General features: G+C 36.0%; 1 protein-coding gene across 3 annotated transcripts in view; it reads right to left on the reverse strand.

The window, feature by feature from the left end:
• Nucleotides 1–3,472: 3,472 nt before the first annotated feature.
• LOC144434614 (osmotic avoidance abnormal protein 3-like) overlaps nt 3,473–16,095 on the reverse strand; it is a 46,290-nt gene continuing 33,667 nt past the window's right edge. For all 3 annotated transcript variants that reach the window (XM_078123092.1, XM_078123093.1, XM_078123091.1), the window contains 6 exons: nt 15,117–15,292; nt 13,494–13,716; nt 12,723–12,981; nt 8,485–8,630; nt 8,175–8,265; nt 3,473–7,590 (listed from right to left, as the gene is read on the reverse strand). In XM_078123092.1, coding sequence (XP_077979218.1) covers nt 7,376–7,590; nt 8,175–8,265; nt 8,485–8,630; nt 12,723–12,981; nt 13,494–13,716; nt 15,117–15,292 — 1,110 coding nt within the window. In that variant the 3' untranslated portion in view covers nt 3,473–7,375. The remainder of the gene's footprint in view (nt 7,591–8,174; nt 8,266–8,484; nt 8,631–12,722; nt 12,982–13,493; nt 13,717–15,116; nt 15,293–16,095) is intronic.

Raw genomic sequence — 16,095 nt, forward strand, 5'->3', positions numbered from 1 at the left:
GTCAGGATCCATAGTGTGGTGGGACAGAGAGGTGTCAGGATCCATAGTGTGGTGGGACAGTGATGTGTCAGGATCCATAGTGTGGTGGGACAGTGATGTGTCAGGATCCATAGTGTGGTGGGACAGAGATGTGTCAGGATCCATAGTGTGGTGTGTCAGGATCCATAGTGTGGTAGGACAGAGATGTGTCAGGATTCATAGTGTGGTGGGACAGAGATGTGTCAGGATCCATAGTGTGGTGGGACAGAGATGTGTCAGGATCCATAGTGTGGTGGGACAGTGATGTGTCAGGATTCATAGTGTGGTGGGATAGAGATGTGTCAGGATCCATAGTGTGGTGGGACAGAGAGGTGTAAGGATCCATAGTGTGGTGGGACAGAGATGTGTCAGGATCCATAGTGTGGTGGGACAGAGAGGTGTCAGGATCCATAGTGTGGTAGGACAGTGATGTGTCAGGATCCATAGTGTGGTGGGACAGAGATGTGTCAAGATCCATAGTGTGGTGGGACAGAGATGTGTCAGGATCCATAGTGTGGTGGGACAGAGATGTGTCAGGATCCATAGTGTGGTGGGACAGAGATGTGTCAGGATCCATAGTGTGGTGGGACAGAGATGTGTCAGGATCCATAGTGTGGTAGGACAGAGATGTGTCAGGATCCATAGTGTGGTGGGACAGAGATGTGTCAGGATCCATAGTGTGGTGGGACAGAGATGTGTCAGGATCCATAGTGTGGTGTGTCAGGATCCATAGTGTGGTGTGTCAGGATCCATAGTGTGGTGGGACAGTGATGTGTCAGGATCCATAGTGTGGTGGGACAGAGATGTGTCAGGATCCATAGTGTGGTGGGACAGTGATGTGTCAGGATCCATAGTGTGGTGGGACAGAGATGTGTCAGGAACCATAGTGTGGTGGGACAGGATCCATAGTGTGGTGGGACAGAGATGTGTCAGGATCCATAGTGTGGTGGGACAGAGATGTGTCAGGAGTTCTTGTAGTACCAATTTCAAGAGCTACGACATACTCGGTCAATCTGGATTTTTGTAACATGGTGTAATATTTTTAGGAACTGACATAATTATCTTTAGACATTTTATTTGATTACATTGTGTACTGCTATATCATTGACATCCATCATAGTTGTCATTTTACCTAATGTAGGGTGCCCTCTTGTGACACCTCTCAGAAAAGGCTGCAAACTGGGTATTAAACCAGAATATGATGTAATACACGACTAGAAATTTGTACTGGCGTCAGTAAATTCAGATATGACAATATATACAACTTTTACATCATACATTGCCTTTAATTTCATTTACATTTCACATACATCACAGAATAACATTTGTAAATACATGTCCTAGAAATGAGACCTAAAATATCAATTAAAGAGTTTATACAGACAAATCGGTCAAAATATGCACCTCAACTCACAGGCAGCGGACAAGGCAAATGAGTGTGGTCAAATAAATACAGGGCAGACCAAAATGATTGAAAATACAACAAACAAACAAACTTCAAAAATGTACAGATTATTATAAGCACTCCAGATCCATATAAAGTCCAAAAGTTACTATGATGTTTGGCACCCACATGTCAGGAAGAGACTAACAAATAAGATAACAAATGAGAAATCAAATGAAATCACACATATCCATAATTGGTTTGCTGTGTATACTGACCTATCTCTACCGATGACATCATATATTATTGGTGTATGGAATAAAATTTCAGTTGATGATCAAAAAGAAATTAATAAAATTAACAAAACTGAAATGGAGGGATTGGATTATTTTGAACTTTGAACTTTGCCCTGCTTGATGGTTCATCTCAGCTTGACATTTCATTGCAAACAACTCTTCTAAAGATATTCAAGTGAAATATGTCAGTTAAACTTTTAAATAGACCACATGAAATATATATATTTTGATATATTAGAAGTGAGGTTTATCTCTTCTAAAAACAGATATCTATAATCTTACTGTATATATTTGTAAAATTATGTTATATAATATGATCGATGAAGAAGGAAACAAGTTAAAAACAGGAAGGAACATGTAAAACTGTAGACTTTTATCAACTCTACTAACATTTGCTTTCAGTAACTCCACCATGGATATACAGGTATAAGATAAAATATATTGAATACATGCAGAGATATAAAAGGGCAATGACACAATATACAAGTCTAAGTATGTTTTACTGTTTGTAGTAAACTTGTATCATATCCACACAATCTCTTTTATTAGATTTAACCCACATTTACATCAATGTCCTGGGGTGATGGATGTTTCAGGGGTATTAATAGACCAAGTCACCATATTTGAAGTATACGCATTCTTTCAAGCTAGAGAATTTGTTTTCTGTTGAGGTGATGAAAACTGTGATTTAGCACTGTCATGAAAAGGACACAGCTGATGAGTTTACAAGTTGGAACAGAAAGAGGTGATAAGTAGAAAAATTAAACTAAAAATAGTGCCAATGGCATTGTAGCACAACTGTACTGTACAGTTTTAAAAATGTGTAATACATGGTCAGCCATTCTATGTATACCGGTAGGTGGTCATTTTGCACATTTACATACATTTTTTGAATGATTATTAAATTGTCTATTAATCCCTGTTGTTATCTTTGCAATATATGCGATCATTTGGCTGTTGCTATGGGCGTGGTCTTATTGCTAGGCACAATTGCATATATTTTTTTGAATGGTTATTCGTTTGTCTGTCAATTCCTGTTGTTATCTTTGCAAAATACATGATTATTTGGCTGTTGCTATAGGTGTGGTCTTGTTGCTAGGCAAATTTACATGTTTTTTGAATGTTTATACAGTTGTATATTAATCCCAGAGGTTATCTTTGTACATCACCACTTGGTTGTTGCTAAGGGTGTGGTCATGGTTGCTATGGCAAATTGTGTCAAGTATTTTGAAGAAAATCTACAGCATAACACTTCTGGAAACATCTCACCTAGTTTCAGTCTCACTGACGAAGTACTTTTTGAGATACAAATTTTTGACCAAAATTCACATTTTTCCACCTAATTTGCATACCACTCAGAAGATCAATATGTGCTTAATATTTCTTTACCTATACACCCTAAGATGCATCCTCATTAAATTTCAGCCCAATCTGCACAAGACACATTTTAGCCCTAGTTTCCATATTACTTATGGGATCATTATGTCATGAACAAATTTTAATCTACACCCCCTAAAGAGTGTTCCCACCAAATTTCAGGCCAATCTGCCGAGTAGTTTCGGAGTTTAAGTCTTTTGACCAAAAATCACATTTCTTCACCCAAAACACACATCTCTGATGCGATCATTTTCATTAGAACAATTTTCCATCTACATACACTAAGTAATGTCCCCACATGTACCAAAGCAAAGCCAATCAGTCTGGCGGTTTTTGACTTTAAGTCGTTCACATACACACACACACACACACACACACACACACACACACACACACACACACACACACACACACACACAGATGCTACTCAACGCCTATTACTACTGAACCTAGTTCAGTTGTGCTAAAAAGCTTGGATAGACTATTGTTTAAAATAATATTACCTGTTAAGTTTCAATTTTTTTCAAATACAAAAATTAAAATAGTTGCCAAAACAAAGTCAGTAAAGTTACCTCTAACAGTTGCTATGGTTACCAAAACAGTCAGTAAGTTAACTCTAGTGGTTGCTATGGTTATCATAAGTCAGTATTAAGTTAATTCTAGTAGTTGCTATGGTTACCACAACAAAGGCAGTAAGTTAACTCTGGTGCTTGTGTCATGAGTTCACTTGGCTGTCAACTTTGACCCCAAAAACATGGGGAGGTAGTTTCCACTCATGCATATATAACCCAACCCTTTGTAAAATCCAATATGTCTATAACCAATGACACCAAACACAAACATTTTAAATCTTAGGTTCACATATGTAGAATTGAGTAAATAATACCTGCTTTTTACACATCACAAGTTAAAGAACAATAGTCACATCTGGTGCAAGCAAATTTATAGAACGGGAAGAAAATATTGGTTGCTGTGAACCCTAGGTTTAAATACAATGTATTACACAATACATAGAATTGATGTCATGGTCTCTATGAACATTGAAGAAAACAGGGGACAAGTTGTCTTGCAATAAGTGTACGAATTAATTAATAGAATGAAATTGACATTTCACAGTAATTCAATCAATGTACACACATTATCAAACTAGAATTTATCACTTGACATTATAACAATGTTAATGTTAAAAGATCCACTCAACAAAACAGGATGTTTCCTTTCTTCAAATACTTGTCTCCCATTGTCTATAATGATACTGGTCCTTTCCTTCAATTCCCTTGTGAGTTGATCACAGAGAAGTGAGAGTATTTTTATGACCAAGGAAAACCAGTATTATAACTCATTAAATAATTCATTGAAAATCACTGGCATATTAATAGACTTTGTTGGTTGGAACTGGAGTGCACAAAGTGTATATTTTAATTACAGACACAAGATACAAGTAAGTACACTAGTTATAGAAAGTACAGTCTATGTAGCTGACACTAAACAAGATGTACCATTTTTCAAAACATACATTGTACAAGATACAGGTCTAAGAAAATATATCTGAACATGAGACAGTAACTCCATTCATTAAGTAATATAATGTATGATATAAGAACAAATAGAATATAAACAACATGTAGATATGTACAGAGAATAAATCAAAACATCACATTATCCAACCTTACCTGATTATTTCAAGTTTATGCATTTTTATGGTTTCTTTTGGTCTTCTTATCTTAAGGGATTATAAATTATTCGTCTCATGAAATGCCTTGCGCTTTGTCACAAAATGTAATTTTAAAGTAAATGATCGATTGCGAACACTGCATGTAAATAATCAACTATCCATCACATCCCTACAGTACAGTAGTACAATCCATGTCTACCAGGTTTAGAACAATGTACTGGATTATACCATTTTGGTACTGGGGAGTCAACTATTCATTTATGTGAGGTACCACATCAAGTAATGGTTTAACAAGGCTTCAATCAAAGACATAGTTCCCAACTTGTGTGTTCAATGGCACATTATTGTGCAAATTTGAGTAGTGCCTCCAGATACGAAACTTCATAATTTATTGACCAATTTACAATTGACCTTGATTATGGAGATCAAAGTCAAAGGTCAAGATATGAAATAAAAGCTGACCTTTGGGGTATCGACATTTCATTTGTTTATTCAACTTCTTGAGTTAACATAGACAGAAAGGTTTTTGGTCATTTCACCTTGAAAATGTTTTGTCAAGGTCAAAGGTCAATGTCTCATTAGAAAGCTCATCATTGATAATGTGAGGTTAGACACTTGAATGGTGTCCATATAGGTATCAAACTTTTGGAGACAACAGGCAGAATGTGTTTGTGTATCACAAACATGGCTGCCATTTTGCTATTCAGGTCAAGGTTGTGAAATTAAGTGACATGCATATACTTGACTTAGTAAAAACCAAGACATGATTAAAATGTCATCATCACTTTAAATGTTTGATTCAAAAAGCTATGAAGATAACCCAAATTTGGCTATTTGACCTTGACAAAAGGCCAGGCAGGGTCTTAAAAGAAAGCTCATATTTCATAATATGGGTGGAGGTACTTGAATTTAGTCACTAATTACAAAGTAATGATGTATATTGTGAAATTTAACAACAAATATGGCCACCTGGCATGTGGTCATATTTGATTTGGTCATAAAACAAAGTGAATTGCATATGTCTCACATAGTATGTTACCTTTGTGCCTGGTTTGGTTGAAATCATCAGTTGGTGCATGCCAGATATATGAAGGTGAATGCATGCATGCACAGACGGACAGACTGATGGATGGAACCCAACATATAAGTCCCCAATGGTGCTCGTTGGGTAGTAAAAATGCAAATGAAATCTGTGTTAGACTCTCCAACCCTGACAAGAAATGGACAACTAAAACTGACAATAATAGGGTATTGAATGTAAATTGTGTAACTCTGCTAGAACACATTTAATATATTAGTGCTGTAACTCTGCTGAAGCATGATTGATGTAAATTTCCTAACTTTGCTAATATAATTGCCTAACTCTGCTAATATAATTGCCTAACTCTGCTTGAGCACTGACTGATCAAATGCCTAAATTTGCTAGAACACAATTGTTGGAAATTGCCTAACTCTGCTAGAACGCAATTGTTGGAAATTACCTAACTCTGCTAAAAAAAACAATGGACGGAGCAAAGCAAGCATGACAAAAATACATAACAGTTCTTGCTTGTAAAAAAAGCTGGACATATCTATAATGTACCCTATGACACTACTGACTACTTCTAGATCACTCAGCTTAAAAATAACAATCTCTCAATAAAACATTACCCAGGTAAAATTGAAATGTTCGAAACTTGTCAACATTTGAAGAATGAAAATGTTTGCTACAAGTATGTCTAATGTGATCCGATCTGAGGATAATCTATGAATTGAGAGAGAAAGAATTGGGTCTGGAGTCTTTTCACACATGTAAACTGTTGCTGCAATCTATGGCCTAACAGTTGGTAAGGTATCCTGCCAACACTAAATAAATATTTCATGATTTACATAATTTTTAGCACACACATGTAATAAATATTCATAATAAATTGTTATCAGTTGCCAAACTAAGTTTCAGCATGCATATATTCTTGTTATAACATAAATATCACAAATTGGTATCCTTTGCCACACTAATATAATTTTTTATGTGCTTTTTTTTTATGCTACTGGAGATGACAGGTTCAATAGTGGTCACATAAAACAACACAAAATGATGTGACAAATGCAATACATTAGTCACTCATCCTGTCTGCTTCCATTACATGCACCCTCTATAGCAAATGAACAAAAACACATCAACATTATCTATAGCTCTGCCAGACAACTGTTTCTGACATTAACATTTCAATCCTCCTATGCCATTGACCTTTAACCTCACCATTTATTGACATCAAGTACATCACTAGAGGGCACCATATATTACAAAGGCCAATCATTATGTTTACTGGTGCATTCACGAGTGTTGTGCAAGACAACCAAGCATGTGAGATCAGATGACAATTGGTGAGTGCAAGTCTGTGTAAGATAGCATTATATACAAACATTATAACATGTAAGCTGCATATGGTAACAAATGAAACAAAACAGAATAGTCTGATTGTCTTCTTATTTTTGGTCACATATTTCTTATCCAAAGCACAAAATCTAATGAAAGTATCTTTGAAGTCATTATCCACCGAATCTGAAGGTGTTTTTTTGGTCTTAGGAAATACATCAGATTTACAAGTGAAAGCAATTGAAAAATCTATTTTGTGTTTTTGTTTACAGAGGTTCTAAGGCATTCATTTTGCTTCTTCTTTTCTTTCCTGATGTGTTAGTGCTTGGCAGTGCTTCTAGTCTTGTTGGTCGTCTTAGTGGCATGTCAACTGCAGCTGGAGAAAAGCCTCCATGTACAGCAGCAGCTCTCATGCTACCATTGCTCATTCCACTGTTACCATTTATGTGTTTGGAACCTGAATACATATCTCTACCTGTATCTGTAATTAGAATTATGCAAAATTTACAAACTATAATCTTTGAAGAAGCAACACAAATGACTTTGTCTTTGCTTGCCATTCTTATAAAATGAAATAACCTTAGACTAATTTACTTCTATGTTATTAATAATTCCATGTCAATAAAACTTGGTATAAGTCAATTTTAAACATCCAAAGTGATATTTGTCAAATTGTGCTGAATTTCATGGTTTATACAATATACATGTAGATAATCTAAAATTTAACTTGTTACACTGCATCACTTTGTGCCCAAACATCATGCTCCCTGTCCATGTCCATCTGTCTGTCCATCTGTATGTCTGTCTGTCTGTCTGTCTGTCTGTCTGTCTGTCTCTCTGTCTGTCTCTCTGTCAGTCAGTCAGTCACAGTCTGTAAATTGGTTAGTTTTCTGTCTGTTGGCCTATCTATTCAGATACCACTCTATTAGTCTATCAATCTGTCTCTGTCCATCTGTTTGTATATGACATCACATCATTTGACATCACATCATTTATCAACTCACAGTATAACACTGCATATTACATGACATCATAGCCATGATATAAACCACAATATTTACATACCATAATTCTTAGCTTGATCCCTGTCATTTAGTAGCTGATTGGCTCTTTTTGGTTTGAAGTACTCTGTTGCTTGATTACCATTTTCTAATTTCTATATTTGAAACAAAAGAAACGCAAGAAATTTAATTACATGTATCAGTTTATTGGCTTGATATTCAAGTCTTTGTAGGTCTAGTCATCTCATCTCATAATGTATGTGAGTGATGTTTTGTTATTCCCAGTTGTAAATAAGTATAACAGTCAGTGTCAGATTGTAGCTATCCATCCCAGTATACATTCTGTTGTTCGACATTACAACAATTATGCTCACCCTTCGGAGCCTATCATCTTCTACAGGATCCATGTAACTTGGTTGTATCATCCCATTGGTTGGTGATCTATCATAGCTATTCATTCCACCACCATGACCCCCACTGGGACCTCTTGTTTGAGGTTGTCTTCCTCCTGGCATCATACCTAATAATGACAAAACATGACAAGATGATGATAATTGGGTCACCTCTATCACTTTTCAATTGTATTCCTATTTTTTTTCGAATTCATCATATTAATTAATTAAATCTATAATTCCAGTTACAGCTAAAGACAAGATGGTCACAATATTCAAAGATAATCTTTGACTACAATTTTATTTTACAATCAATGACTAATATAGTAATATATCATAAATAGTATTTTTTTTGGAACTCTGCTAAATTGAAGATGATGTAACTGATGACTCAAATCACAATACAAACTAAAACTTATCTAAAACCAAATCTGAATCAATACAGTAATTGAAATGAATACATAATTATGCGCCTAGTATTTTAGAAACAGAGACTGTGGTACCCCAAAACTTATGTCATAATTATATTAGACGTCATAAAAGAATTCCTAACAACTGGTTGATTGACATAATTCAATATGTTTTAGTAGCTGAAATAAATATATTACAGTATGAAACAAATGTAACCACTAAAGACCATAAAGTTACAGACTGTGTCCCTTTAAACAGAAGTAACCACCAAAGACCATAAAGTTACAAACTGTGTCCCTTTAAACAGAAGTAACCACCAAAGACCACAGAATTACAGACTGTGTCCCTTTAAACAAAAGTAACCCCTAAGACCACAAAGTTACAGACTGTGTCCCTTTAAACAAAAGTAACCACCAAACACCTTAAAGTTACAGACTGTGTCCCTTTAAACAAAAGTAACCACCAAAAACCTTAAAGTTACAGACTGTGTCCCTTTAAACAAAAGTAACCACCAAACACCTTAAAGTTACAGACTGTGTCCCTTTAAACAAAAGTAACCACCAAACACCTTAAAGTTACAGACTGTGTCCCTTTAAACAAAAGTAACCACCAAACACCTTAAAGTTACAGACTGTGTCCCTTTAAACAAAAGTAACCACCAAACACCTTAAAGTTACAGACTGTGACCCTTTAAACAAAAGTAACCCCTAAGACCATAAAGTTACAAACTGTATCCCTTTAAACAAAAGTAACCACCAAAGACCATAAAGTTACAGACTGTGTCCCTTTAACTCTTTCACCACCATTGGCCTCATGGGATTGTTTGTGCTCCACCAGCCCCCTCACTAACATAAAGTGAGGGTGAGTGGTATGCAATCAAATTGATATAAAAATACTTAGAATTGCCCAATCTTTGAAAATTAGGTATCATTTTACTGGAAAATAAATTGTCTATATCATACTTACAAATAAACACATTCAAATATCACATTCACAACTGAAATTTGGGTTAAAATAAGAAAATATTGGTAAAAAAAACCTGTGGTTTATTTATTGACATATCACAAATACACAAAACATTTATATTACAAAAAAAATTCAAAAACCAACATTTATGTTTCTACAAAATTCTGTATACTGGTTAAATGGTCAAAATCGGCGAAAATTTGGCAGAAATGTTATTTTCAGTCGTACCCGAATCGGGACGCCAAAGTGGCGCTTTTTGCCAACATGCTGTACCCACAAAACCAAATATGCAGTCGGGACTTTGAAGTTACGTTGCCATAATCTGATCCTTACATTTCCTGCATTGAGTTCACTCAGTCATCTCCTTGTATAAAACATTGTATTCATAGTCAAAATTGAGTGGAAATTTCTACGAACCGCACCGTAATTTACATTGAAACTTATGTTAGGGGAGACAGATTTTGCTTCGGCGATGTTGAAATTTGAATTTTACGTTGAAAAACGCACATAAAAAATCTGATTCGTAAAATCGCCCGTATCGTGCATAAATTTCCCTCCACTGACCTTCACACGCTGAGCTAGTACATATACAAGTCATTACTGAGATGTAACAAAAGAAAAAATACCGCCAATGGCGTTGTAGCACAACTGTACAGTTTTTAAAAATGCTAACATGCTAACAATAAGTGTTCATTTGGTGAATGACAATCCAGTTGCCTATCCAACCATGTTGCTATCTTTACGATATATGCTATCATTTGGCTGTTGCTATGGACGTGGTCTTGTTGCTAGGCATATTTACATACACTTTTTGAATGTTTATTCAATTGTCTATTAATCCCCATTGTTATCTTCGCAATATATGTGATCATTTGGCTGTTGCTATGGGTGTGGTCTTGTTGCTAGGCATATTTACATACATTTTTTGAATGTTTATTCATTTGTCTTTCTATTCCTGTTGTTATCTTTGCAATATACATGACTATTTGGCTGTTGCTATGGGCGTGGTCTTGTTGCTAGGCAAATTTACATACATTTTTTGAACGTTTATTCAATTGTCTATTAATCCCTGTTGTTATCTTTGTGAAATACACGACCGTTTTGCTGTTGCCATGGGCGTGGTCATGGTTGCTACGGTATTTGCATAAATTTTTTGAATGTTTACTCATTTGCCTACCATATGATGTTGTTATTTGACCAAAATATACTGCCATTTGGTTGTTGCTAAGGGCGTGGTCATGGTCGCTAGGGCCAAATTTGTCAAAATGTTTTAAAGAATAACACTCAGAAACATCTCACCAAGTTTCAGACTCGGTGACCAAGTACTTTCTGAGATATAAGTTTTTGACCAAAAATGAACATTTTTACACCTAATTTGCATATCTCTCATGGAATCATGGTATGCTTAATATTTCTTTGTCCATACATCCCTAGATACATTCCCATTAAATTTCAGCCCAATCTGCTCACTAGTTTTGGAATTATAGATTTTTAACCAAAAAGACACATTTTTAGCCCTAATTTGCATATCACTGATGGAATCATCCCGTCATGAACAAATCTTACTTTACACCCCCTTAAGAATGTTCCCACCAAATTTCGCACTAATCTGCCCAGTAGTTTCTGAGTTTAAGTTTTTTGACCAAAAATCACATTTTTTGACCCAAATCACACACCTGTGATGCGATCATTTTGATTTGAACAATTTCCCAACTAGACACCCAAGGTAATGGACCCACCAAATATCGTGGCAATCGGTTCAGCGGTTTTTGACTTTAAGTTGTTTACACACACACACACATCCACACACACACACACACACACACACACACACACACACACACACAGACAGACAGACGCCGGGCGATCCCTATAGCACTACTGAACCTCAGTTCAGTTGTGCTAATAAAACCAAAATAATCCATTTTATAGCCAAAAATTACAACCAAGACGTTAGTATAGGAGTTGGTACCTGTCACAAGATTGCGTAAATTTGCCGACATTCAAAAATTCAACCGTCAACTGCCGCCGGCAGCTCACACGGCCTTAGCGGGAATTTGATGCTTAGACACAAGTACAACGTGTTCCCATAGCTAAATACTTGTATTCAACTATGTATTTCGAGTCAAATTCTGTCGAAATATCCAAAGACAGTGACATAATTTATATCGTAGACCATATTATGAGAGCCGTTAATTATATCCGCCATGTTTAAATTCGATCTTGTGGGCGAAAAACGCACATAAAATTACGATCGCTCGTCATTTGGATCGTAGCTCTCGATACCGTTCACTATCATACATTCAAAATGGCAGGCAATATAAACAAGGCTAATCACATGTGTGGAACTAGTTATGGCAGCAAATTTTGCAACAATTGCTGCCTTTGAACGGTTTTACGGCAAGATAGGTGAATGAACTTTGGCGTCCCGGTATACCGGGTACTGGTGGGCACCCAAGCGCGTCCCGGTATACCGGGTACTGGTGGTGAAAGGGTTAAACAAATGTAACCACCAAAGACCATAAAGTTACAGACTGTGTCCCTTTAAACAAAAGTAACCATCAAAGACCATAAAGTTACAGACTGCGTCCCTTTAAACAAAAGTAACCACCAAAGACCATAAAGTTACAGACTGTGTCCCTTTAAACAAAAGTAACCACCAAAGACCATAAAGTTACAGACTGTGTCCCTTTAAACAAAAGTAACCACCAAAGACCATAAAGTTACAGACTGTGTCCCTTTAAACAAAAGTAACCACCAAAGACCATAAAGTTACAGATTGTACAGGATAACATTCAATGTAAGAACCTGGGATTGAATCTATGGCCTTTAAGAACTCTCACCTGCTGGCAGTGAAGTTTTATTTACAACAACATCTGGTAACGCCCATCTATTTTCATCTTCATCCCATTTACTCTCCATCCTGACTCTATCCAGGTTGCTATAGTTACAGTCTCTCCTAATCATTGGCTGTACCCTCTCCATCAACTGCTGCATCAGTTTTATCTGTCTATCTTGTTTTCTGATTGTATCCAGATAGTCAATGCGTTCAAACTCAAATTCTGATTGCAGATCAGTTATTTCAATTTCTGCAGCTTTCCGCTGAAATAAAATCAAATTAAGGAAGATTTATTGCAAATAGTGGTCATTCATTATTGTGGGGGTTTTACCCTATCCATAACCTACCCTAACTCCTAGCTTTGATACACTTGAAATATGTATCTTTTGTACAATCAGTCCACTAATCTGCTTTATTGCCTAATCAGAATTATGTTAGGGGGTCTTACACTATCCATAACCTAACCCTAACTTTGATAGAAATATGTATCTTTTGTACAATCAGTCCACTAATCTGCTTTATTGCCTAATCAGAATTATGTTAGGGGGTCTTACACTATCCATAACCTAACCCTAACTTTGATAGAAATATGTACCTTTTGTACAATCAGTCCACTGTTCTACATGCTTGCCTGATCAAGGTTATGTTGGGTGGTCTTACCCTACATGTGTATCCAAACCTACCCATATCCCCCTAGCTTTGTTATAAATATGCATATTTTGTAAAGTCAGTCAGATTCATTTTAATGTTTGGCCTCAAAAGACTCTTTACATACCTTTTCCTTTTCTTTCTCCAGTAAGTCGTTCTTCACTCTCAGCTCCTCTTCAATATTGGAATAAATATTCAGCATAATACCATCATCATCCATGTTAGCGATGGCCTTGGCAAGTTTTAATTTTCTCATCTCTGCATGTTTCAGTTTTCTTCTCCTTTTTTCTTTTATAGTTTCATCATGTGCTCTTTCACCGCCAACAAGATTCTCTTGTAAGAGATGAAGCCTGAAGTGGAAAATTACAATTTGATATCATAATCTGAGATTTGAATTGTCATATGTAATATAAAGGTAATTTTAGAAAGCACACATACATACATACATACATACATACATACATACATACATACATACATACATACATACATACATACATACATACATACATACATACATACATACATACATACATACATACATACATACATACATACATACATACATACACACACACACACACACATACATACATACATACATACATACATACATACATACATACACACACACACACACATACATACATACATACATACATATGTACATACACATCACACCTACCATACATATGTACATACACATCACACCTACCACACATACATACATATCACACCTACCACACATATGTACATACACATCACACACATATGTACATACACATTACATCTACCACACATATGTACATACATATCACACCTACCACACATATGTACATACACATCACACCTACCACACATATGTACATACACATCACACCTACCACACATATGTACATACATATCACACTACCATACATATGTACATATATATCACACCTATCACACATATGTACATACACATCACACCTACCACACATATGTACATACACATCACACCTACCACACATATGTACATACACATCACACCTACCACACATATGTACATACACATCACACCTACCACACATATGTACATACATATCACACTACCATACATATGTACATATATATCACACCTATCACACATATGTACATACACATCACACCTACCACACATATGTACATACACATCACACCTACCACACATATGTACATACACATCACACCTACCATACATACGTACATACACATCACACCTACCATACATACATATCACACCTACCATACAACCATACAACCATACATACATACATACATACATACATACATACATACATACATACATACATACATACATACATACATACATACATACACATCACACCTACCACACATACACATCACACCTACCACACATACACATCACATATATCACACATACACATCACACCTACCATACATACATATATACATACACATCACACCTACCACACATACATATCACACCTACCACACATACATATCACACCTACCACACATACATATCACACCTACCACACATACATATCACACCTACCACATACCACATATCACATACACATGGTACATACATATACATACATAACACATCTGATGTTTTATGCCGTTCTCATCTAATTGCGAATTTTCATATCATATGAAATGGTTCAAGGTTTCAGTATACAAGTACATGTAGTTGAGTAAATCATAACCACACATCATGTTCACTTATTTGTCTAGGCCTGCTTACCTTTTCAGCGCTTCATTGTGTTGAAAGTTAGATGATCCAGCAGCCACAGCTCTACCTAGTTTAGGTGATGATGCTGGTGCTGATGGTCCTTCCTCTGGGTACTCACTACCTTCTGATGTTGTATACTCAGTCTGCGTGATACTTTCACCTTCAACTTGCTGAGTCTGTAAACTCTCCTATAATGGAAACATTAATAACAGTTTGTTGTCAATGAAAGCTAGGTAAATTTGGACTGAAAGTGACTTTCCAGAATTGTTATTGTATGTATTACAGTGTACATCCCTGTTTAAATTCTTATGATATAAACTTCTGTTTGGGACAACACCACATACATGGCTAAGGTGTATGTTTCAAATCATGTCTCCACAATGGCATTATGCTAGTACTCCCAGAAGTTCTTTAATTAGGGTGTTTATACATAACTAGAACTTATTTGTTTTATAAGTTGTATCACCTTAGAGTGTATGTCTGGATGTGTACGTCTGGATGTGTATCACACTAAAGTGTATGTTTGAATGTGTATGTTTGAATGTGTACCACACTAGAGTGTATGTTTGAATGTGTATGTTTGGATGTGTACCACACTAAAGTGTATGTTTGAATGTGTATGTTTGGATGTGTACCACACTAAAGTGTATGTCTGGATGTGTATGTCTGGATGTGTATGTTTGAATGTGTACCACACTAGAGTGTATGTTTGAATGTGTATGTTTGGATGTGTACCACACTAGAGTGTATGTTTGAATGTGTATGTTTGGATGTGTACCACACTAAAGTGTATGTTTGAATGTGTATGTTTGGATGTGTACCACACTAAAGTGTATGTTTGAATGTGTATGTTTGGATGTGTACCACACTAAAGTGTATGTCTGGATGTGTATGTCTGGATGTGTATGTTTGAATGTGTACCACACTAGAGTGTATGTTTGAATGTGTATGTTTGGATGTGTACCACACTAAAGTGTATGTTTGAATGTGT

Source organism: Glandiceps talaboti, chromosome 4 (genome assembly GCF_964340395.1).
Source record: "Glandiceps talaboti chromosome 4, keGlaTala1.1, whole genome shotgun sequence".
NCBI classification, from domain to species: Eukaryota; Metazoa; Hemichordata; class Enteropneusta; family Spengelidae; genus Glandiceps; species Glandiceps talaboti.